This window comes from Hylaeus volcanicus, chromosome 3 (assembly GCF_026283585.1).
Source record: "Hylaeus volcanicus isolate JK05 chromosome 3, UHH_iyHylVolc1.0_haploid, whole genome shotgun sequence".
Classification (NCBI taxonomy): domain Eukaryota; kingdom Metazoa; phylum Arthropoda; class Insecta; order Hymenoptera; family Colletidae; genus Hylaeus; species Hylaeus volcanicus.
Genome location: NC_071978.1, coordinates 12,142,433 through 12,165,168, shown reverse-complemented (window position 1 = coordinate 12,165,168; position 22,736 = coordinate 12,142,433). Strand labels below are relative to the sequence as shown.

The 22,736-nt window shown below is 45.3% G+C and overlaps 1 protein-coding gene across 8 annotated transcripts in view; it reads left to right on the top strand.

Moving 5' to 3' along the window:
• The window catches only part of LOC128874013 (trichohyalin), a 96,992-nt gene that overhangs the window by 51,953 nt on the left and 22,303 nt on the right, over window positions 1-22,736 (top strand). For 6 of the 8 annotated variants that reach the window (XM_054118221.1, XM_054118224.1, XM_054118223.1 and 3 more), the window contains 4 exons: window positions 14,641-14,808; window positions 16,572-16,739; window positions 20,314-20,577; window positions 21,035-21,424. In XM_054118221.1, coding sequence (XP_053974196.1) covers window positions 14,641-14,808; window positions 16,572-16,739; window positions 20,314-20,577; window positions 21,035-21,424 — 990 coding nt within the window. Of the gene's footprint in view, window positions 1-14,640; window positions 14,809-16,571; window positions 16,740-17,650; window positions 19,901-20,313; window positions 20,578-21,034; window positions 21,425-22,736 lie in introns of those variants that run through there. The other 2 variants (XM_054118227.1, XM_054118228.1) reach the window with 2 other exon arrangements.

Below are 22,736 nucleotides of genomic sequence, written 5' to 3'. Positions count from 1 at the left end.
GGATCGTTTTGTTTTCTGCCGTGGAAAATCGGCATGGGAAAACAGCGTCGATGGCTCGGCTCGTTAATCGAGACACAGAGGAGCCTCGAGAGCTCGTAGAGCGACCTTGCGATCGCGGAGAGAATTATTTCGAGTATCGCTGTGGTCCTTGACGATCGTGGATGTCATCGGTGATCGGTGGTGCTTGAGAGAAGCGTCAGAGTCCCATACGAGATCGTTCTTGTCGTCGATGACGCGTGAGACGAGCGAAATTACACGAAAAAAAAGTAAAAGAATATCAATCGAGAGAACGCCTCGGGATACAGCACGCGGTCATTGGGAGGAGAGCAAAGATTCGATCGGCTGGATGTGTCGAAGGAGGAAGGAAGCTCGGCGGAACGTCGCTTTTCTTTCGTCAACCGGGACGGTGCCACTTCCGCTACCTCGAGACTGTCCCGTGCGGAACCGAAATCACTTTTTTATGGTCCAGCTTTTTTCTATACGCTCCACTGCACGCGATGGTAGTATGGTTCTCGGTGTGGCGTTCGAGAAACTTAGACGTTTCGATTAGTATCGTCACGTTGACTGCCCGGATACTCCTGAAATATTCGACGGGGATAAAATTAGATTGGATACCTGATACTTTATTAACATCGTTTAAATTTATTCGGATTCGTTTTAACACCAGCGGTAGATATTTAAAGGTCTTGGCACCCATGCGTGGGTGTCGTGGCGGTCAACGTGTTATAGTGGTTATTATATTGGCTGAAGGATGTGCGCTGGACCCTTTGAGTGCTGGACACACTCAGCCGAAGAACTCAGCTGGCGTACCTAGTGGTCGCCATCACTGGAAATACTTTTTTGGACTCTGTTAAAGACAATGCAAAATTAATGCAAAAAACTTATTATTGAATGAATCTAAATAGTCGAACTCGATAAATATAATAAAAGATATGGAACAGTTTGAACCTATTTTAGACAACGAAATTTTTCACTAGAATATTATAGCATGGCATTGCAGAAATCATTCTCTGCAAAACAGACTCTTATTTTTTTCGTCGTTCAGAGCGCTCAACGGGTTAACCACATAGTAAGAAAAGCATTTTCTTATCCTGTGCTAGCTTTTACGTAATAGAGACGAGGATAGGTGCTTAGCCGTCAATAGAAGCTGCGATTGCAATTAGAAGATGTTAACGAATCAGTGTCGTAGTTGTTTTGAATTGAAATTACTCGTTACTTGACTCAGCTGGAGTGACAGACGAGAAATGCTAAAGAAATTCGAATAATCACTCAAAGGATCGCACTCGAGTATTTAAAGTAGTTCCTTTAGTTGACAGAAGATGCCCATCCCATTAGCTAACGGTAACCTGGTAGTCGTCGGAAACTAGTCACGCGAAGATCTATCGTCGATCCTATCGTCGATCATCGGCGTTAATCGACGTTGTGGACAATCTTACGATGGGCGTCGGAGTCAAGAAACTTTTTACCATTGTTGGCAACTCTGTGTGTAGGTCCGTCGACTATAAACGAGTAAAAAAGAATCGACAGCTGCTCCTTTCTCGTGCTTCCCGGTTGCAAACTAAAAGACAAAAAAAAAAAGAAAGAACCCAGCAGAAAAAACGAAAGAACAAACGCAAAAGTTGTACGATACAGACCTGTGTGCAGTGGACGCCTAACTTTCGAATCCCCCTTTCGAGTTCGAGCAGCAAACCACGGGACAGGTCCTCGTGCGAGGGCGAGGCCGCACCAGACCACCGTAGAGTACATCTCCCTTCTACCGAACCACCGCATACTTCACACCAAGAAAAAAAAATAATGTAGCAGTAACAATACAAAAATATATATATATAACAACTACTACAAATTACAAATAAAAAAAAAGTAAAGAGTCCAAAAACAAAAACCCTCGCACGCTCGCTAGAGAGACACGAGACGGGCGGAACATCGACGAGTGTAACCGTTGCCCCTATTGCTTGTGTTGTAAAGGAGCTCAAAGCCACGAACGAGAGCCTGAAGAGCCTCCAGACGCAGTTGGAGCTGGCGTACGCCTCGACCGCGTCATCCGGAGCAGCCGTGGCAGGCGGAGTCGCTGGTCTCGGGCTAGGTAGCGTATCAGGTGCAGGCGGTACCGTCCTTGGAGGTAGCGTGGCGGTTCCAGGCGGCGTGCCCGGTAGCACCACCCTGACGGCCATCATGGAGACGAAAGACGCGCGCATACAGACCCTGGAGAAGGAGGTGTCGTTGCTCGAGACCGAGCTTCAACGCATTAAGGAATGCGGAGGTAGATTGAGGGAGCAGCTGCTGAAAGCCACCGCCGTTCCAAGCAGCGGCGGTGGTCTACAGCAGCAGCAACAATCGCAACAATCCACGGTTCAGCAACAGCAGCAACAACAACAGCAAAGTTTGCTAGCCGCGGGAGGTATCGAGTCGCACGTGCGACAGGGATTGGTGACGGCCATGGGTGGTTCGCAGCAGCCCGGCACGTTGGCTCTGGCCAGGGGACCGTCCGTGATGACCTCGCTAGTACCGTATGGTCACACGTCGTCCACGGCGTTAACCAGTTCATTGCTTGCCGGTTCGACAGGTGGCATCATGAGCGGCGGAGGAGGTGGGGGCGGTTCCTCGTGCCTGGCCGGCATCTCGTCGGGCGCTACCACCGGCGTGGTCAATCCCTATACCGATCGTTACGCCGATCATCATCTCCATCAGCTTCACCATCATCTCCCTTATCACCATCAGTCTCATCTCCATCAACAACATCACCACCACCAGCAGCAGCAGCAGCACCATCATCAGCTGCAGTTGCAACATCAGCATCAAATGCAGCAACACTTGAAAAAAATTGAGCCAGCCACGCAGGGCGCGTTGGCGTTGCACGCGCACACCTTCAACAAGCACGACATGAACTTCAAACGGCAAGTAAGTTTCTTCATCAACAACGTGCGCATCGAAAAGAACGACGCCGTCTAGGGACGCCCCGGAACGAAACGACTGTCCTCCGATGCGTCACGCCGGATCTAGTGGGCCGCAGGCTCATCCGCGTGAGTACCCACACCCGATCTCTCACAGGTATCGAGAGAAAAGGGTATCACGCATACCTAGAGTCTCGTTTCGAGATCGATCACTCGCCGAGAAATATCACCGATTCCATCGATCCTCGAGCCAACGACGAGGGGGCGTGACGATGGCGAAGAAGCCAACACACCTCGGAGATCCGGCTGCCGACCGGACCCCGGACGTCGATACACACCTTCGATGCTTGAGAGAGGAAGAGAGAATGCGTGAGAGTGAGAAAGAGAGTGTGACCAGATGATTTTCGAGGCGCATGTAGCCGTACGTGTTACCTAGTCTACGTAGAGAGGAAACCAAGCCAGACGTAAGCGCGTGCATCGCCAGAAAAAGCTGCGCGACGTGGTCGTCGTCGAATCGTTCAGGTCGAAACGTCCCGTGGATCTTTCGATGCCTTTCGTCTTCTCTTCCGAACGTCGCGTCACGGCGATCGCGTATACGAGTCCGTGAGAAACGAGGATGACGCTGATCGTCGCCGAACACGCTCCGTCTGAAAGGACCATTACTTTGATGAACGCCACCGAAACGCACACTTTACCCCGCAAATGGCTCGAGCGAGCACCCTCCACGATTGGTCTAAGACACGATACGCTTACTTTTCTACTTTTATTCGCGAAACGCGCCGTTTAACAGGAGGCCACGGCGGGCCTCTTCCCTCTCCTGGGAAACCTAAACGATCCTGCGCATCCTAGCTGAACGATACTCCAAACGGAGAGCACCGCTGACCAACTATTTCGCGTCTCATCGGCTCGTATACGCGCCCGTAACACATTAGCGTACCTGTTTTCTTTACATCCCGACATCCCTTTCTTATCGAACAGCAGAGTTTCTATTTTTTGACTCGATTGTACCTGTTTAAGAAGTCGTAGGTGTACGAGATGAACCGACGGGAAACCCGACGTTCGTTCCCGGCGTCCGCGCGATCAACGCGAGTCGCTCGAACGATCTTCGACCCGTTTCCCTCCTCTGTGATCGTCCATCGATTTTCATCGATCTTCGTCGGGTGGTTAGACCCCCTCATCCCGTCTCCTAGAGTGAATCGTTCGATCGCGCGCGACAAGGGAACGCGTAGAGTTTCGAACAGTTCCGAGAGAAAGTCAATGAGAAAGTCACAATTCGGTAGCTTCTACGTATAGAGCCCGAGAGTAACCATGCGTACCTAATCTGTAGGCCTTAGAAGATGATATATGTTGTTGAATTCTGGGATGTCTATAGATGTTGACGTTGTACAACCCCTGTTTAGAAGAGCGTGTTCATAGGAGACGCAGTTGTTTCGATTACGTTAGAGTATCGGTATATGTACGCGGGGACATCATTTCGTGAAACGTTCGTGAAAGACCATGGGCCTTTTAGTGGGTGTAGGAAGGAGATTTTTATTAAAGTCTGGAGGACACAAAACTATAGTTAACCCTTTGCCCTCGAGAGGTGACTCTCAGTCACCACAAGGTTTTCTTTAGGTTTAATTTCTTTGCAACTCGAAGTGCCAATAAAATGATTGTCGTTGAGGCAAAGGTGACCTGATTCTCAAATCTCAAATTAAGGATCTCATTTTCTAAGTTAATCTAAGCTTAGCATTCGTGACAATAGAATGCTAAGAAAGCATCTCGAGTTGCTGATACATACCAGAAAAAAGGTTTCGAGTGCAAAGGGTTAAAAGTAATCTCTTGCGTGAAATTTGTTGAATAATATCTATTTTAGTGATTCTATGCGTTCTGAATGGTTGTCGAGGAAGGTAAAACAGATTATGGTAATGGAGAACACAGATACAGCGTATGGGAAGATTCTCTGTCGATAGATGGGAGCACTTTGTCAATAAAACAGAGTACTCTGTCGATAAAACGAAGTCTGTGCTCCCTGTATTACCATTTGAGTAACCGTAGCACCCGTACCTCGCAACAATCCACAACCAGCGCTACTTGTCTGCAATATAAAATATTAGTAGGATAAACGAATGGAACTGAAGTTAACTTTAGAGTTATTTCTTATCGTCCAAAATCTACCAAATGATTCATCGATTTAACCAGTCAGCCGTGGCGTTCTATTTTCAGAGCGCGCATCCACGTGTGTCGCGAAAGGCAAGCTACGACAGGTATAGTCGTCAAACACAGAGTAAGTGACGCAGTTGATATATATTGGTTCGCAAAGACAGCTATATATTAGGTTGTCCCAAAAATTCATGCCACTTATACTTTTGCTACTCAAATTAATATGTGAAACATGCTCTTGAATAACCAACGGTAACTAAATTTTACGCATGACGAGTATACTCGTCAATCACAGCTAACTGGTTAAAGTTCAGACAAATCAATGTGCAATTGTAAATTCTCAAGCCACCCAAAGACAAACTCCTAGAAATCTTCTTCCACAAAACAAACTAAAGGACTCATGGTCTCGCCACGAACGTGTCGCAATAGGACACCATGTATATATGTAGACCCGCGTCGCGTGTACCAATGTGTATGCAAACGGCGATACACAAATGTGCGAGCAGAAGAAGAAAGCGTGCGTGTTCAGAGCGTAGGTAGACGAGGAAAAGTAAAGAAGCTTCCAACGGTATATTTTCGTAGCTCAGAGCGTTTTAACTCGCCTCGATGTCCACCATCATCCCCGAATTGTTGGTGTCATCCCCTGTGTAGGTGCTATACCTAGCTTAACCAGACGAAATTAGGCGCGACAGCTGCGAATTTAAATTTAAAATCCTTCGATCTCGTTCAACCCATGTCTTCTCTGTCTGATCGCTTGCGTACCCTCCAAAAACAACGACTTCCCGCGTTCGAGGGGGGGGGGGGAGGGTTAGTGACAATCTTTATTTTTCTATTCGAACCCGGGGGTATTGTCGAGGGTATTAATCGTATATTAGTATATTAACGAATGCTAGAACGTCCGAGTCGTGTTCGACGTTCGGTGCGAACGTTTCAGTCGCGAGCTTGCTTTTACTGTAATCAGACGATCGTACAAGCCACGATGGGCACTGTGGCAAACGTGGAATCGCGGTGGTCGAGCTGGGTATACCCTAATCGTTAGCCATGCAGGGATAATCCCCTTTTCCCTCCGGTGTCCCCACCCGAGGATGGAACCGTGGCAACCGGAACTCGACGTGCGTTGCTCGCCAGGACATCCCCGATCTCCGGACATCCTTCCATCTCGAAGACGTTTGACGATCTCACGCGTCAGCCATCTTGGGGACGGCTCTACGTTCGCAAGGTCCACACTGAGCCTAAACGAAAGCGCGTTCACGGTTCTACCGATCCTCTTCGGACTCTTGACACAAAGAACGAGACTTGAAACGGTCTGACGCGAGCCTGGAAATCACGATAATCGTGTAACCATGATAAACACACGTATAGAGAACGAACAAAAAAAAAAAGACCGGGAGAGCGGATAGAAAGAAACGAATTTTGTTTTCACCTTCTATGCCACCCTGTCGCTTCTCTCTGTGTACCTGTGCCTGTGCGAAACGATTCTCCTTGAAACCTTGACAGCCTCGAGGCCACCGGTGCTACAAGGACGATTAAAAGGAAACGGGAGAAAGAAACCGCAGATGTGTCGAACTGATAACCAAAGGAATCCTTCTGTACGTCCTTTGTTAAACCCTCCGAGCGATCGTGGATCTCGTTTTTTTTTTTTGTAAACCTTTATCCTATCTTAGTTTCGCTCCTCTTTTGTGATCCTTTGCGTCCCCAAAGTGTGAAACCTCTTCCGTTCGTCCACTCTCCACGATTTAGACAGAGTTCAGGTCAAGGGTGCATCAGTGGCAACAATGACGACTCATCCTACTAGAGTCGACCTGACGAGGATAACGTCGATTAAAATGTGAATAATAATAACGGAGAGAAAGAAAGAACGATTGTGTTCAATCGTTCCCTGATCCAGCTTGAACCCTCCAACTGATCCTTCGTCCTCATCCTTTTCTCCCTTTGTTCGTGTCTCCAGTAACGTTTCACGCACGTATTAAACGTTACCCCCGTTTTATTTATCGCATATCATTCGACAATTGTTTTACCACCATCTAGACAATGTCTCTCCATCGTTGCCACGATAGTTCGCCATCGACCATGCTTGTCACGCACTCATTCCACACGAAACAATCGATTCACCGTGTTGAGTCGTTTCACCTCATCCTCGATGATCACCGTTCGACCACGACAAACTAGATCGCAAGGCTGCTCATGCCTGCACCGAACAACGATATCACCACTCCAGTTTACGTTCCCGCAGCTATGTTCCCAGTTCGCCAGCGGTCCCACGCTAGATTTGGCAACGATTTGTCCGTCCATCGCTCCTCACCCGTATCATCGACCCGTTTCGTTTGATTTCCGTTAACCACGACACTGAACAAGCGTAAAATCACAGTCACCACGTTCACGGACCACGAAAAGGATCGGTTGGCACAAATCCTGTCCCTCATGCTTCATCAGACATATTCACCAGCCCATAGACTCTTTAGACTCAGCCAGTCATCAAGAATCGAGCCACACTCATCCCCATGTCTCGTCTACCGTGTCGTTTCAACCAAATCCAGCTCGAAGGAATCCTGGATTCGCGGAAGGACGTTCGTCACCCATCGATCATTTCATTCCGACGACGCTCGATTAGGCGACAATCATCATAGACAGTGTCGACGCTAAGGAAACTCGCCTCATCGCGGCCATACAGCTCGTAGAAGAGTCGAGAATCGTTAGAACGCGATCACGTCTCTCATCAATCATCGTCGTTCGCAAGCCATTCTCTCGTCGCGTAGAGTTCGAATGCAACTTATCGTTCCAGGCATGATGCATGCGTCAGAGAGTAGGGCGAAGGTAGACAATTGTTTCTCACTTGTTAGCACTACTTTCAGGCTCGTCGGTTTGAGCGTCGAGTCTATGGCGTAGCCTATGACAATGCGTTGATTCTCATGTGACAATTGGTTGCCGGAAGACTTGATATAAAGAAGCTTGGATCGCTGAAGTTTCTAAAAATCTAGATATCTCTGGTTTCTAGGCTGTTTCCAGGATTCGGTGATTTTTCAAAGCTTGCATTTATCTCAAGTCCAAGCACCACTTCGCAAAGCTTCAATCGAGTCCATGGCGTAGTCTGTGATATCGCGTTGATTACCATGTGACAATTGGTTGCCGGAAGACTCGATATGAAAGAAGCTTGAATCGTTGAAGCTTTTAGCAATCTAGATATCTCTGGTTTCTAGGCTGTTTCCAGGATTCGGTGATTTTTCAGAGTTTTTGTTTATCTCAAGTCCCAGCACCATTTAGCAAAGCTTCAATCGAGTCAACGCAACTGTCGCGATATGCCCCAGAGATTCGCGTTCATACCATAGACAACGAGCAAATAGAGACATTTTTTCCGACTACATCTTCTCAATCGAGATTAGCAATTGTGATTAGAATCATCTAGGAACTCGCAGTTCTCCTGGGTTTCCTTGATATCGCCGCGCTGTACATACTCGAAGTATAAACTGTACAATCTAGCCTAGAATATTCGTGTACAAAACTAGAATTAAACAGCGAAGCGTTCAATTTTATCTACGATGCCTTAACGATTAGATACACTCGTGCAAAGTCAATACCGCTCTCGATTCGCAATTAGCTCAAGTACAAATAGAACCTATTAGAGGATACCTGAAATTAAATTTACATTTTCCATCGGCGGAATAGCGTAGCGTGGTCTTCCGCGGCCTTTAGAGAAGTTTAGATGGAATCGAAGATGTCTTAGGCGATAACAAGGAATCCTGGAGGGAACCGCTGGATAAACTAGTCCAGAAACTGTCCTCTTCACGGTGTTGGACAGCCACTTCGCCTCTGGCCGTCTCTGGCCAAAGCGAATCGGTCAAAGTTCGATCGTAGAGAGTTCACGCGTCGATCAGCGTTTGTTCGTGTTTGTTCGTGTCTGACCACGCTTAGTCCGCCGTGCAACCATCCATCCGTTCAGGCGATTTTCACCCACATTCACGAGTCATCGCCGGCGTTAACAGTGTCCGAGATCTTAGTAGCGCATGCGAGTCGTCCTGTACTTATGCATGATGCATGCCACGCGGATGACTCCGTTTCGTAACACTCGACGCATCCACTCATCATCTAGCTGTCTGTCGTCTCTCGTTGATCGATTATCGATAAGGTAAACGCACGGGATCACCATCGTTCTCCGCGCGAGGCTCGTAGCTGGCCAGCTCTCGAGCGACGGAACGAGGGGCCGTTCGGCTTGAACTTGCCCTTTTCTTTTCCTGCGTTCCGCATTTATCAAGCCTTGGTAATTTTTTAGAAATGGCGCAGATTTTGCTGCTTGAAGAGGTGGAATGTTGATACTTGGGAGAGGGTGTAACGTAAGCGTAACATTGAAAGATAGAGTAACTTCGCGGTAGTTGAACGTGATTCGAGATGATTCAAGTGACCGCTCAAGGCCACCGTGCCACCATAATTCAACCTTTTATGTCGAGCTTGTCTCTGTGTTCGCCGAAAAGGTGATATGACAGGGATGGGCCCCCAGTGGTCTCGAGCGGGGGTGCTAATATTAGGTTGTCTAGAAAGTTCGTGGCAATTTTTAAGAAAAATTCAAAAGCACATTTGAATTTCAACCCTTTGAACTACACGTTATCTCTCTTAGCCATAATAAATAGGAAGGTAGGAAGTTCGAACGAAGCACCACGAGTCTCACTCATGGTTGTAGGCTAAAGGGTTAATTTATATTTATTGAATTACATAGGTACCATTTCGTTCCACAACCTTTCCACTTTTTCAGGGTTGTATACATGTTATTTGTTTTCAACCGTTCCGACATAATCAGACCTGTACCGCCTACCAAAAATCAGCAGGGACTTTCCAGACAACCCAATAATATCTGAATATCCTAGAAGATGCCCAACGAATTGGAGGAATACAAGAAAGATCGGGATTTGAACGCGTGGTCATTTGAACTATATCAAGTCGAATTTTATATGAATTTCCCTGAGGGGCCACTCGAATAAAACATTGTTTAAATTTGCCGTGACAACAAAACTTACAACGGAAGATGCAATTTCATTCGCAGACAAACCGAACGACGCCCTTCGTCATCCGTCTAGACATAAGGGTACATTAGCAGTTAAGGCTAGAGCTAAGTTAGCGATAAGTCACCAATGGATGGCAGTCCCCAACTCCGCTGAACTCGTCCAATCGGTTTTCCACGGCTGTAACGATCATCGATGAATGCGCCACGGTCGTTAATAACGTTACTGCTCTTAACGACGCTGCGGAATAAATTTCGTACGTGACCAGAATTAGCCAGGAAATAAATCAGCGAACGAGGAAAGCCGATCACGTTCGGTCGTGGTTAATGAAGGCTTCCTCTTTCTGTGGATCGAACGTGGAAGAATTGAAAGCGGTAGCAATCACGGTGTAGCGATATTATTCCTCGATGTTCGAGGCGATTTATAAAAATGGAAATAAAAGAGCCAGGCTTAACCCTTTCGATGCGATGGTCGACTGCAATTGACATTCGCGCGATGGTCGTTTGGAAATGGATCTTTACGAGAGCTTTCAGCAAAGTGCGTTCAACGGTCGGGCCTTTTCATGAATTACGCAACGAAAGGGTTCAAGGTGAGAAGGAACGGAACAGAGGGAGGCGGAGTTGGGCGGCCTTCGTGGTGAGCGAAGCATTATTAAATGTGGTGCCCCAATATTCTAGCTTTCTGAGGAGGTAAGGATATTCTTCACCCAACAAAGCAGCACTTCCAAGCTACCACCTATCCTTCGTTTCCATCTACGTGATTACCGTATTATGTAACGGAGTGTTTCGATGTTCCGTAGTAACACTTTCTCTTACACAAACACACATACACGCTCTTTCTCTCTCTTTCTGTCTATCGAGACGGTCGACGAGTTCCTGGACGACTTTGAACTTCTAACGACTGCCTGGGAGCTTCGGCGAATTTTTTCGACGATATTTGAGCAACGTTCCCGGTCTCGATTATCGGCCTCGATCTTCTTTTCAGCCGAGCAAACGCAAACTGCAACACTTTCGTGGGAAATTCAGCGTCTGTATGCGCGCAAAGTTGGCCAAGAAGTTTCGCGCGATTTTAAAATTCACCAACTTGCAATGAGCTTGTCAAAGTTCCGCGGAGGCTTTCCAGCCGCGTTTACACGCGGTTGGCGATGGTTTATTAATTCTCTCGCCGCCTACCGTGCTTTAGCTCAGAACTTTTACAATCCAGCTATGCCTGCTAACTATCAAATGTCACGGATTTTTTTCTCTCGTGGGTGGACTCTTCGAGTATCCAAATGTTCGTGCTTAAAAAGTTCCTCGGTACGATTAACTCGCAATTTATCCCACAGAGTGTTACCCGAGCCGTCCAACGACCCAACTTTAAAGAAGTAATCTTCGTTTCTTCGAATCGAACGCAGCATCCGGCGTGCGCCGATCCTAGATACGATCGATAATTTCGCAGTTATTCAAGTTGAAACTCGTCCAGGAAGTCGTCAGCTGCCTCAACGTCTGTCTCTGTATCTTTTTTTTTCTGTCTGTCCCTTTCTCTGGTGTGAGTCGTTGATCTGTCTGTTCGCAATCATTCACGTACCGAGCGCAAAAGCGATCCCTGGTGCGAAACGCCTTCTCCTCGTCGGCCAGGTGTGTTCCTCGCCGAACGACGTGAAAGAAACAAACGTAACAGAGAAGGCGGACCGCCTACGTTCGACACTTTCCTGCGTACGTGCGTGTGTGTGCAGCCTAACGATGATCGTAGATAGTCACGTAGATCTTACAACTGTATTATTTCGCTGTGGTTCTCCGTGGCAGTCGTTGAGAAACACCGAGGAACCCGAGACGATGAACGCCGCCTTGCGGATCGGGCGATCGGAAACGATCGCTCGCCTCTCCGTAGACCTGTTGTTTATTACTTGGCACGACATAGAATGCTGGAGGGATGCGTGCACGTCCTCCTCGATGAACAGCCTCTGGTCGAAGTAACTCGCGACGATCCCATTGTACAAGCATTTCTGATCTTGACGATCTGTTACCACGATGACCTCTTGACCTAGATGATCCGCTATGACAGATACTCGATGTCTGATATCGCACGGAGTTAAGGATGATAAGGAGTTAAGGAGGGATAAAGTGGCCTATTAACGGTGCTGTGGGAGCGTTCTCCCACCCACCGCAAGGATTTCCATCATTTCCCTCAAGTTTCGACACCTAATCGTCGATTCCTCGACCGTCTAAGTTCATCGTCTATCCTCTTATTCGAGGGACATATATTAAGTTGTCCGAAAAGTTTCTTTCGTTTCATTAATGAGTGGACTGCGGACTTTTATCCAAAATAAAATCTTGGTAAACATACCTACAAAAATTCAACCTAAATAGGAATTTGTTTTACTCTGCAAATATTATAATATGAACTTTACTCTTAATATTTTTTATATTCTTGCATACTGTGTCCATTTTGTAGTTTCTTGCACACTCAAATTCCCTATAAATCCATAAAACTCCGCAGTCTATTAATAAGTAATACATATACAGTATTTTATGTTTTATGTTACATTACTGAACTGTGTACGATTCATTTTACTTTTACAACTCAATATCTAAGAAATTAGATTGTCTATTTATATAAACGCCAACGCACGAAATAATTGAGTGTAACTCACGAAAGAAACTTTTGGGACAACCTGATATATACAGTCAGTCCCATAAACATATCTTTACCCTTTACGTCTATTGAAGAAATTTGTTTAAATTGAATGATAGGTTTGATGTTTCCAAGTCTATGTTTGTATAAATATGTTGATGCATATATAAGTATATACATGTATAAGCTTATTCATATTTATAATGAAAAATTTATTTGGCCATATCGAAACTATTACTTAATTTAGTCAAACTTCTTGAATATACATGGGGGGTACGAATATTTATGGTATCGTTATACAGTATCTGCATATATCCTCCGAAATATATATGCAGATACTGTATATATATACTATATACAGTATCTGTTCATATTATATATTTCGGAGGATATATGCAGATACTGTATATCATAAATATTCGTACCTCCTATGTCTATTCAAGAAGTTTGATTAAATTAAGTAATAGTTTTGATATTGCTAAATAAACTTTTGTATATATACATATATGTATAAATACGTATATATATATTATTTATATATATATAGTCTCTTTCGTAATGCAATGTCGAGCTTTCGGTCATACCTGCGTTGGATCTCTGTTCTCCTGCCTTTATTTTCTTACAATGCTATACTGTGTTTGTATTCGCTATTCTATTTCTGATCCAACCAGACTATACACACTTTCAATATTCTATGTGTTTTTGTGTCGTGATTCTTGTAAGATGTCTTAGCCGGGCCCTTTGGTCCCATTCCCGTCCGAAGCCACGAGGAGGCGGATCTTCTACTTTCTTTCTGTTGGGATTTGTTATGTCGTGCTATTATTTTTATGTGTCGTTCCTTTCTGTTATTATTCGCCATGCCATTGAATCTCACGAACTCGACTGTATTCGAGAAACAGTTTGCAACCCGTCTTCCACGTTGTCTTCCCTGGTCTCACAGCCTCCGAAATAGCCACCTACGAACTCATTCGGTCTAAACATCGTCATAGAAGCGTTAGACAGCGAGGTGTAACGATCAGCGACCTTTACTTCGACCTGGTTGCCAAAGAGGACCGCAAGATCTGCTCCACGCTGCGTACTCTAATAGTTGATTAGCTAGAAAACGTCTTAGCTGTGTAACTCTGCTTGCAATCCCGCCGCGGGACCTCGTGCGGAGAGCCCGCGACGGGATCCTCACGCGGCCTGCCGACACCAGAGTAGATCAGACGAGCGTAGTAGGTACGTACACGAAAATAAAGAGAGAGACACAATACATAATACGTCCTAATCGTCTTCCCAGCCCTCCGAGTGGCCCATGGATCCCAGGACCTCGTCCATTCCTCAACACTCGCTCCACACGTATGAATATATCTCTCGTACACGCAGGAAACACTGTTTGTAACTTTGTATCGTTGGTCTCGATATCGCTGCATGCTCAGTATGACGAGTCCCGCCCGAGTACGACGACGACGCATGGGCCATCGGCCTAGCGAGGGAAAGATCCTTCCGAACAGCGAGAATGGAATCAAAGACAACTCGAATCACCTTGAATGATCTTGAATACCTCAGCACGGCTGCCACTTTCACACAGCGGATCTGTGAGACCTAGAAGAGTTCGCAGCATACGATTTCGCGAATGGCGAGGGAAGCGCTGAGGAAATCTTTCCATGCGGTCCAGTTCCCTCCAGTTTTGGACGCCCCCGCAGAACACGATCGGCTCGAGAGCAACGGGTCAGCCTTGAATCCCAGCCTGTTCTGGAAACGAAACTTCGCGAACCGATTAGCGAGCCGAAAACTTGGCGGATCGGAACGAAAGGCGAAACGGCTGACCGCGCGTCAACCCGTTTCACACTCGATTAGGTCTCGACCCAGAATCCAAGGGAACCTGACCGCTGGTCGTCGTCGTGCTCGGTCGCTACGGAGAGACGACAGGCCAGGCGCCTTCGTCGCTCGTTGTTTCGTCGTCGTCGAGGGTAACGGGACGCACGGACTGATCCTCTCCTGGACGACGAATCTTTTCGCAGCTGGACGAGCTCCGGACGGAGGTGCAGCGCCGGGATCAGGAGCTGCTCGCCATGTCCGCCAAGATGAAGACCCTCGAGGACCAGCACCAGGACTACCAGCGGCACATCACAGTGCTCAAGGAGTCCCTCTGCGCCAAGGAAGAGCACTATAATATGCTACAAGCTGACGTAAGTGATGAAGTACCCGGGTAAATACAGTTCTCTTTCCTTGAAGAGGTAGAGGGTGGCTCAGACCTTTGAAGGCTGGGACGATTATCTACGATGGTGATGAACGCATTCTGGCCAAGGAATAATGTCGATCATTGATATTCTCTCACAGTTACACTCTATTTAACAAGTTCACTGCCAGACTAATACTCTTGAACATTTCTACTGTGATTAAATTTTGTTTACAGACTATTGGAAACTGCTTAATAAAACACTTATTGTGGTATTTAGTTTTGTAACTTCATCAAAGTTCAAGTATTTCATTTAAATTCATTTTCTGTGACACTTAACTTTCACAATTAACTTTTTTCATTTTTAACCGACTTCGAAAAGGAAGAGGTTACTCACTTTTTTTTCTATGTATGTTACTCGATTACGCCGAGACCAATCAGGATGAAACCTGTTGCATCTTGTGCAGCATGTCTCCGCGGTGGCCCCGTTACCAAAAAATTTTGGGATTTCTCATTTTTTACTTGCAAAAAGTCGAAAAATTTTGTATTGCTTCTTATTCCGAAACGAATTGACCATTCGGATTGAATCTTCGTGCATCTGATAGGGCTTCGTTGCCTTTCAAAAGCTTAAAAAGACATTTGACCTACTTCCATTTTTTACCACTTCATTACACTTTCTATAGCAAAATTGTACTATTTCACATATGTTCGGCCTGAATTCGATGAAATCAATGAAACCCTTTACATATTGCAGCCGGACTCATTTTCGAGTTGATCACTTTGCAAAAATGATTTTTCTTATGGTTTATAATTCAGTGAATACTCATGTATGGGTGACGTGGCGATCAACGTGTTAAGGATTGTCGAACTATGTTGCACCTGAACCGTCTTAAGAGACTTGGTGAATCTTTAAACTATCGTGCAAAATACTATAGTAAATTTGTTCAAAAGATTAATAAGTTCTTGCTGGAAGCCACGACGTAGTCCAGCGTCCACCATCAGAGGCCTAACCAATCCCACTTCTGCAAGTCCTCAACCAGAGATGGGTAAAACCCTAGGCTTCGAATAAATGTGAAGTTTGCCGATGTGTTTGTTTCGTTTCCTTTTCCAGAAAATGTTCAAAAGAGCAACGAGACAAACATATCGGCAAATTTCAGATTTATTCGAAGCCTAGGATTTTCCCCATCTCTGTCCTCAACACCCTGCTTCACTTTCTTAGCAGATGTCAAAGTGAAACAAAGCCACATATGCGTTCAATGGTTCTCCTTAAAAAAAGAAATGATCCCCTAAAAGCCTTCCTATCAAACAGCAAACGAATACGCAAGTATCTCTCCGCAAATATCATCATTTCGACATTGAATTCAGCTCTGCACAGCCCAGGAAGTTTGTACCATTGCATGCCTGAAACTGAGACGATGACCACTTAGTCGTCATTCATATTGAAATGAATGACGTCCACCACCGGCAGCAACCCCTTAGAGGGCCACCAATCGGGGTCGAAGCTGGCGAATCGAATTCAGGGGAGGTCAACACCGAGGTAGGAGGCAGGCTGCAGGAAACTGGGTCGTGCAGAGCGTCTCTCCTCTCCTCTCCTGTCCTATTCTCCGGTTGCATCGTTCCGCAGACTGTCCGCGGCGTTTCACCTCGCGTGCATACACATACGTGCGTGGGACGTATTGCGCGCTGGTGTACAATGCGGAACGGTCCGTTCCTTCGATCAAAATCCTCGGTGCCCTCGACACGGCCGCGTAATGGACGCGTGTGTGCGTGCAGGTGGAGGAAATGCGGCAGAGGCTCGAGGAGAAGAACCGGATGATCGAGAAGAAGACGCAGACCGCCATGCAGGCGCAACAGGAGCGGAATCGCATGAACACGGAGCTCACGGAGATCAAGGATCACATGGACATTAAGGACAGGAAGATCAACGTTCTTCAGCGCAAGGTGAGTGACCTTGAAACTTATTCCGCTCCAGTAGGTTAAAGGTAACCCTTTGCACCTGGGACTTGCGCGGCCCTCCGACTCCCCGTAGCTTAAATTGCGATGAACAATAACTTCTTAATTTCTTTTTTATCATTAAGAAGCAGCAATGGTTTCTCATATTGCATTCGAATAATTGATTACATACGATTATAAAGGGTTGCTTGCGTTAACCTTGCGGTATCCCTTTGCATTTAGAACTTGCGCGACCTTCAAGTGTGATTTCTTAATTTTTTTTTTATCATTAAGAAGCAATGGTTTCTCATATTACATTGTTTATTCGAATAAATGATTACATTCGACTATAAAATTATTCAGAATTGTAAAGGGTTGGTCGCGTTTCTCTGCAGGCTTAAAATGTTACCGCTCTCATAAAGTTTGATCGTTAGAGGTACGATTATTCGAAACCAGCTCAAATATTTGCCTCTTTATTTGTTTATATAAATATTTAACTTTGGCGGTTATCGGCGGATATAATTTCACAAGACTCGACCATTTGGATCCGCTGTTTGCACTCAAAGTAGAGTAAATTACCATTCCGACAGAGCGAACGACTAAACAACCCGTAATAACGGCCACCGTTGTAAATTAATCCTTAATTAATTGCAAAGGTCCGCTTCAATTACGAGTTGAACGTGCGTCGACGCGCGTTCATTATCCTCCCCCTGCGAGCGCCCTTCATCTTCTCAATTAGCGATCTTCCCAGTTATCCCCGTTTCGCGCAGACCTTCGTAATTTCTCGCGTCAAACGGGAATGTCACCCCTTTCTTTCAACTCTCCATCGACCGTCGAAGACGGTCCCCGTTACACCATCAAGGAACGCAGCGTCCTGAATTTATTTTCCTATCGCGTATTCAGCGCGCGAGACTAATTTATGGTAACGAAATAATCTGACTATCCGACGATCGATGTTTAAAGCGCATGAATATGCATAGCCAGCGGTGTTGCGGATATTTGTACCGGTGTGACCATCAATTCGGGTAATAGTTCGCGTATGTGTTGCACCTCGACTGTCTCAAGTCAATACATAGTAAATTTTCTTCCGAAGACTCTAAATCTTAAATATAAATATTCTGTACGTGCCACTGACCTTCCTTAATTTCGAAACTAACGTGCAAAATACTATAGTAAATTTGTTGGAAGGATTAATACATCTTTTGATTATTTTAAATTGTCGCTGGAGGGTGGTGTGAGTATTTTCAATCCAGGGCGATAGAATCGCAGGATAATGGAGTAGGAGATACAAGCTAGCGTTGATACATGGAAATGGTGAAATGTGAAACACCCCCTCTGGGCAAGTAGAGAAATTGGAGACAGAACAAACTTTCGCTTCAAGTTGTCGAGGGGTTGGCACATTGTTTATTCTGCGGGATCCTCGGCTATGCAGGAATCCAAATTGCTTGAAATGGGACGGTGATAACGGGGATTGGCTGGACCTATTGGAATCTTTCTGGTTCACTGTGGTTTACGTTAAAATGGATTGGATCCTTACCACTATCGACAAAATTAATTCAGTTGGATCAACGTAACCGTAGAAACCAGGGTCAGCACTTTGTACTGAAATTAAATTAGCAAACTAAATTCTCATTAATATTATAATACTTGTATCTCTTTACTTCCACAAACGCACACAGCTAAATAACCTCCGGCACGGTCAGCACTCTAAAAAAATCTATACTCTCCAATAAACAAACGCATCGATAACAAAAATACGCTTCGGCGATCAACGATGCCATCAGGTCACGTTTCACAACTCCCTTTAATCCCTCATCCCTCGAAAGGACCTGTAAACTCAAAAAAAAGAGCGCGAGAGATCGAGCGACCGCGTCCGACAAGCATCGTCCATTATCGCTCAAAGTGAATTTAATCAGCGTCATCAGCATTAGCCGTGAAAAAAGCATAATCATCACCACGTTTCTCCACCGCCTGTTAATTGATTCCAACAGGAACGAAAGTGGTTTTCGTCCAGCGATTAATTAGCCCAGCGTCAAAGAGGAAGCGCGCACATTTAACGTAAGATAGTTCCTACAATGCGACTGCGGCCAGTGCGCATGAGTGTAAATCATGACGTCGATTGGTGTGAGTGAGGCGTGCGCGTGCTCGTGCAACATATATTTTTGCAATGTTATTTTTTGTTAGCCCCGTAGTCGATAGTGTACCAGCTGTCGTACGTTTAAACGCGGCTCACCTGTTCTATCCTTAAGTTTTCGCACCCCTTTTAGTTGGCCAGTGCTGTTTCGCTGCCATTAAAGACTGTATTTCTTTGTTATCTATTCTTTGTAAAAGTGCACCTGTGTTTTTCATCTGTGATCGATCGCGACTGTCGAACCTTTAGCCTTACCATTTTTACTCTTAAGTTTTCGCACCCCCTTTAGTTAACTAGAGTTCCTTTGTACCTGTCAATAAAGACCTTGTATTTCTTTGTTATTTATTTTCCGTAAAAGTGAATCTTCGTTGTTTTTTTATCGGTGATTGATCGCGACTGTCGAGCGTTTAAACGCGCCTTGCTATTTTAATTCTTAAGTCTTCGCGCTCTCCCTTAGTTGTCTCCCTGCCAATAAAGACTTATGGAAATTATGTTGCGTTACATTTTTATTTCTCTGTTGTTTGTTTTATGTAAAAGTGCACCTTCATTGTGTTTTCCATCATTGTGATTGATGACAGTTGGGTCAGGGGGTGGCGAAGATGAAATTTCGTAAAAAATGACTTCCTCTACTGTCACCAATTATTGGTACGAATCACCGCTTCATGGATTATTTTTACCATTTTTTTCCCGTTTTAAATGCTGTATAGAAGAACTTTTGTTTTTATCATTTTGCTCTTTTCTGCAGTTGTCATGCGTTATTAGTTGCTATTATCGCGAGTACAAGGGGTGTCCTACTGGAAACCTTAATATCTTCGCTGTTTCAAGTAAAGGGAAGAGTTATTGACTAACGCAGGATACACGAGTGCATGTGAAGTTGACCTTGAAGTTTCTATGTCACCATCAAAGTTTGTAAGCAGTGATTCTTCTCATTGTTCAAAACAGCAAAGAAATTCGAGCAGGTATTTCTAATGGGACACCTCGTACAGTTGTGTAAATGCATTGTGGATGTCTGAGAAGATTGCTGAACATGAGATGGCAGGTAAGTGAGTACTTACGATCAAGTTAACAAATGCCCATGCTAAAATCACTAAAAATAACAAAAATACATAATAAATTACAACGTAAAATAAAATAAAAATAGATAATTGTAATAGTTTCATAATAATATCTGCTGTGACCAGAATATCTAACCAGAGTATCTAAACGTTTATTGTAACCGATAACAAGCTTCTCTTGACTGTCTTCTTACTGTTACTAATTCCTCGGAGAAATCTTTTACCACTAACGATCCCCACGTTTTCACTCGATGCCGTGATGAATCATCCCCAAGGGTTCCTTGCCGCCTTTCATTAATCTCGGGGAGATCCTCATTTCTGTTCATTCCCTTCCACGACTGAATTGAAACAAAATGGTGAAATTCGAATGGTCACGACGGAGTCGTTGTTCCTTCAGATCGAGAATCTGGAGGATCTGTTGAAGGAGAAGGACAACCAGGTCGACATGGCCAGGGCGCGTCTGACGGCAATGCAGGCGCACCACTGCAGCAGCGAGGGTGCACTTAGTAGCCTCGAGGAAGCGATAGGAGATAAGGAGAAGCAAATGGCGCAATTACGCGAGCAGAGAGATCGGGCGGAGCAGGAGAAGCAGGAAGAAAGGGAATTACACGAGAGGGAGCTCGCCGAGTACAAAATGAAAATTCACGCCCTCGAGTCTGAGGTGAGTTTACCCCCCTACCCCCTCTTACAGTGGTAATTCGACAGATTCTCAGTTAACAAGTCCTGGAGGTTCTCGTCGACGGAAATAGGCTTCTATTGGTCACCCTGTTCAATGGATTAGATCGTTTCTGCTTCTATAATGTCAATTATTAATTAGATGGAGAAAGAACTGCTTTAGTAGCTTCTTAATTAATAAGTCTCGATTCTTTAAGAGTGGCAGACAATTTTTATACCGTTCCTGATCATATAGTGCCGATTATTATATCATCTGAATTAGATCGATAATCAACTATCCTTTCCTACAGAGATTCTTAATCTACGAATCTCAATTTTCTTGATAGTGGCAGACAATTTCAAGACTCGCGTGACTTACCATAGCCCATAAAATAGCTGACATAAAAGCAAGTCGAAGATAGTTCGTTGGCCAAATCTCTGACGTGTTGGCAAACTGTTCACAGGTCGAGAAACTGGGCGCCCGTCTGGAGAGGGCGCAAGCGGAGAAGGACAGATTAGAGGCCAAGTTGGAAAGCTCGCAATCCGAGCTGGGCAAGAGCAAAGCGGAGCTTGACAAAGCTGCGTCCGAAGTCGGTCGCAGCGGCGCCGACTGGGAGGCTGCCAAACAGAGGCTGACCAGACTGGAGCTGGAGAACGAGAGGCTCAGGCACGACCTAGAGAGGTCGTCGACCACGTACGGAAGGAGTTCGTTGAACACCACCCAGGAAATAGACAGGATCCAGGAGCGAGCTGAGAAGACAGCTGCCGAACTCAGGAGGGCACAGGCGGAGCTTAGGGTCACGCAGGCGGACAATGAGAGAGCCAGGGCTGAGGCTGCCGCCCTGCAAGAAAAGGTATCTGTTCAAGGCAATTGTTCTCCCCTTGGTAATCGTTTAAAAGTGTAATCGTTTGTTGATAATCGTTTGTTAATAATCGTTTGTTAACCTCGATGCACTGGAGGACTAGGGTCATTTGAAAGGCAGATGAATTGTTTGACCAAGGTCACATATGGTTCGCCTATTTCTTCCTTCAACGAACTTGTTAATCTTTAATTCCATTTTATGATGGCGTAGACTAAAGTACTATATGCAGATAAATTGATTACCCATGATTAGATATGTCTATTCCACATCTTCCTTCAACAAACTCATGAGCGAATCTTCAACTTCATTCTGTGACGACATGGATTAGTTTATGGAGATAAATTGTTTGGCTAAGATCACATATGTCTTGTCCACTTCTTTCTTCAATAAACTTGTACATTTTTAACTTCTCTGATCTGGTTGATGTTAGCAAAAGTGTCAAAATTTGATAAACTTGGCACTTTCTTCTATTAAAGCTTCATTAACGAGGTAATAATCAAACTATCTTTCTCATGCCTTTGTGCTAGCGAACCAGTAAAGTCGATTGAAGCCCAAAGGGATCCAAATTCGCGGCTGAATCATTTCCTCCGTTAATGACGCTTCCGCGGAGCCAAGGGACCACGCGATTTCGATCCACGAAAGATCCACGCATCGCGAAATCGTGTTCCTTTCGCTTACGGACCAACGGCCGCGGTCGGAAGTAACCTGAACCAATCCCCTGTCCAGTAATAGGCGCCCCGTCGTCCAGCGACCATTAATCGACGACCGAGTCGACTTAGCAGCTTTGCTCGTCTCCCAAGAACCAAGAACAATAGACGTTAATAGCGATCGATGCGAAGTCTAACCGCGATTTCTGTCCGTCGATCAGACGAAGTCTAATTTCCAATCACGCGCCCGTTCTTCTCAGGGTCGTTGCTCTTCCGGGGCTTCGTAGATGGCCCGAAACGAACCGGTAATGAAACTGTCGGTTAAGTGGCTGGAAAATTGCACGCAGCCCTAAATGAAGTCCGAGACATTTGAATGGGATTTTTTTTTTGTAACGAAGGTGTCCGATTTTCTCAGCCGGGAGCTTTCGATCTTCCTCTCATTTTTTTCTTAAAACAGAGACAAGGAATAGATTAGACTTGATTAAAATGATTAATCATAGAAAATACCGTGTGAAATAAATAATACAAGTAACGATGTTCATTCCTATGACATTTAATGAACAAAGTAAGTATTAACAGTTATTGGTCTATTAGGTGGAGGCGAAATGAATTTTAATTATCGCGACACGATGAACAGAGAACATCAGGGTCATATT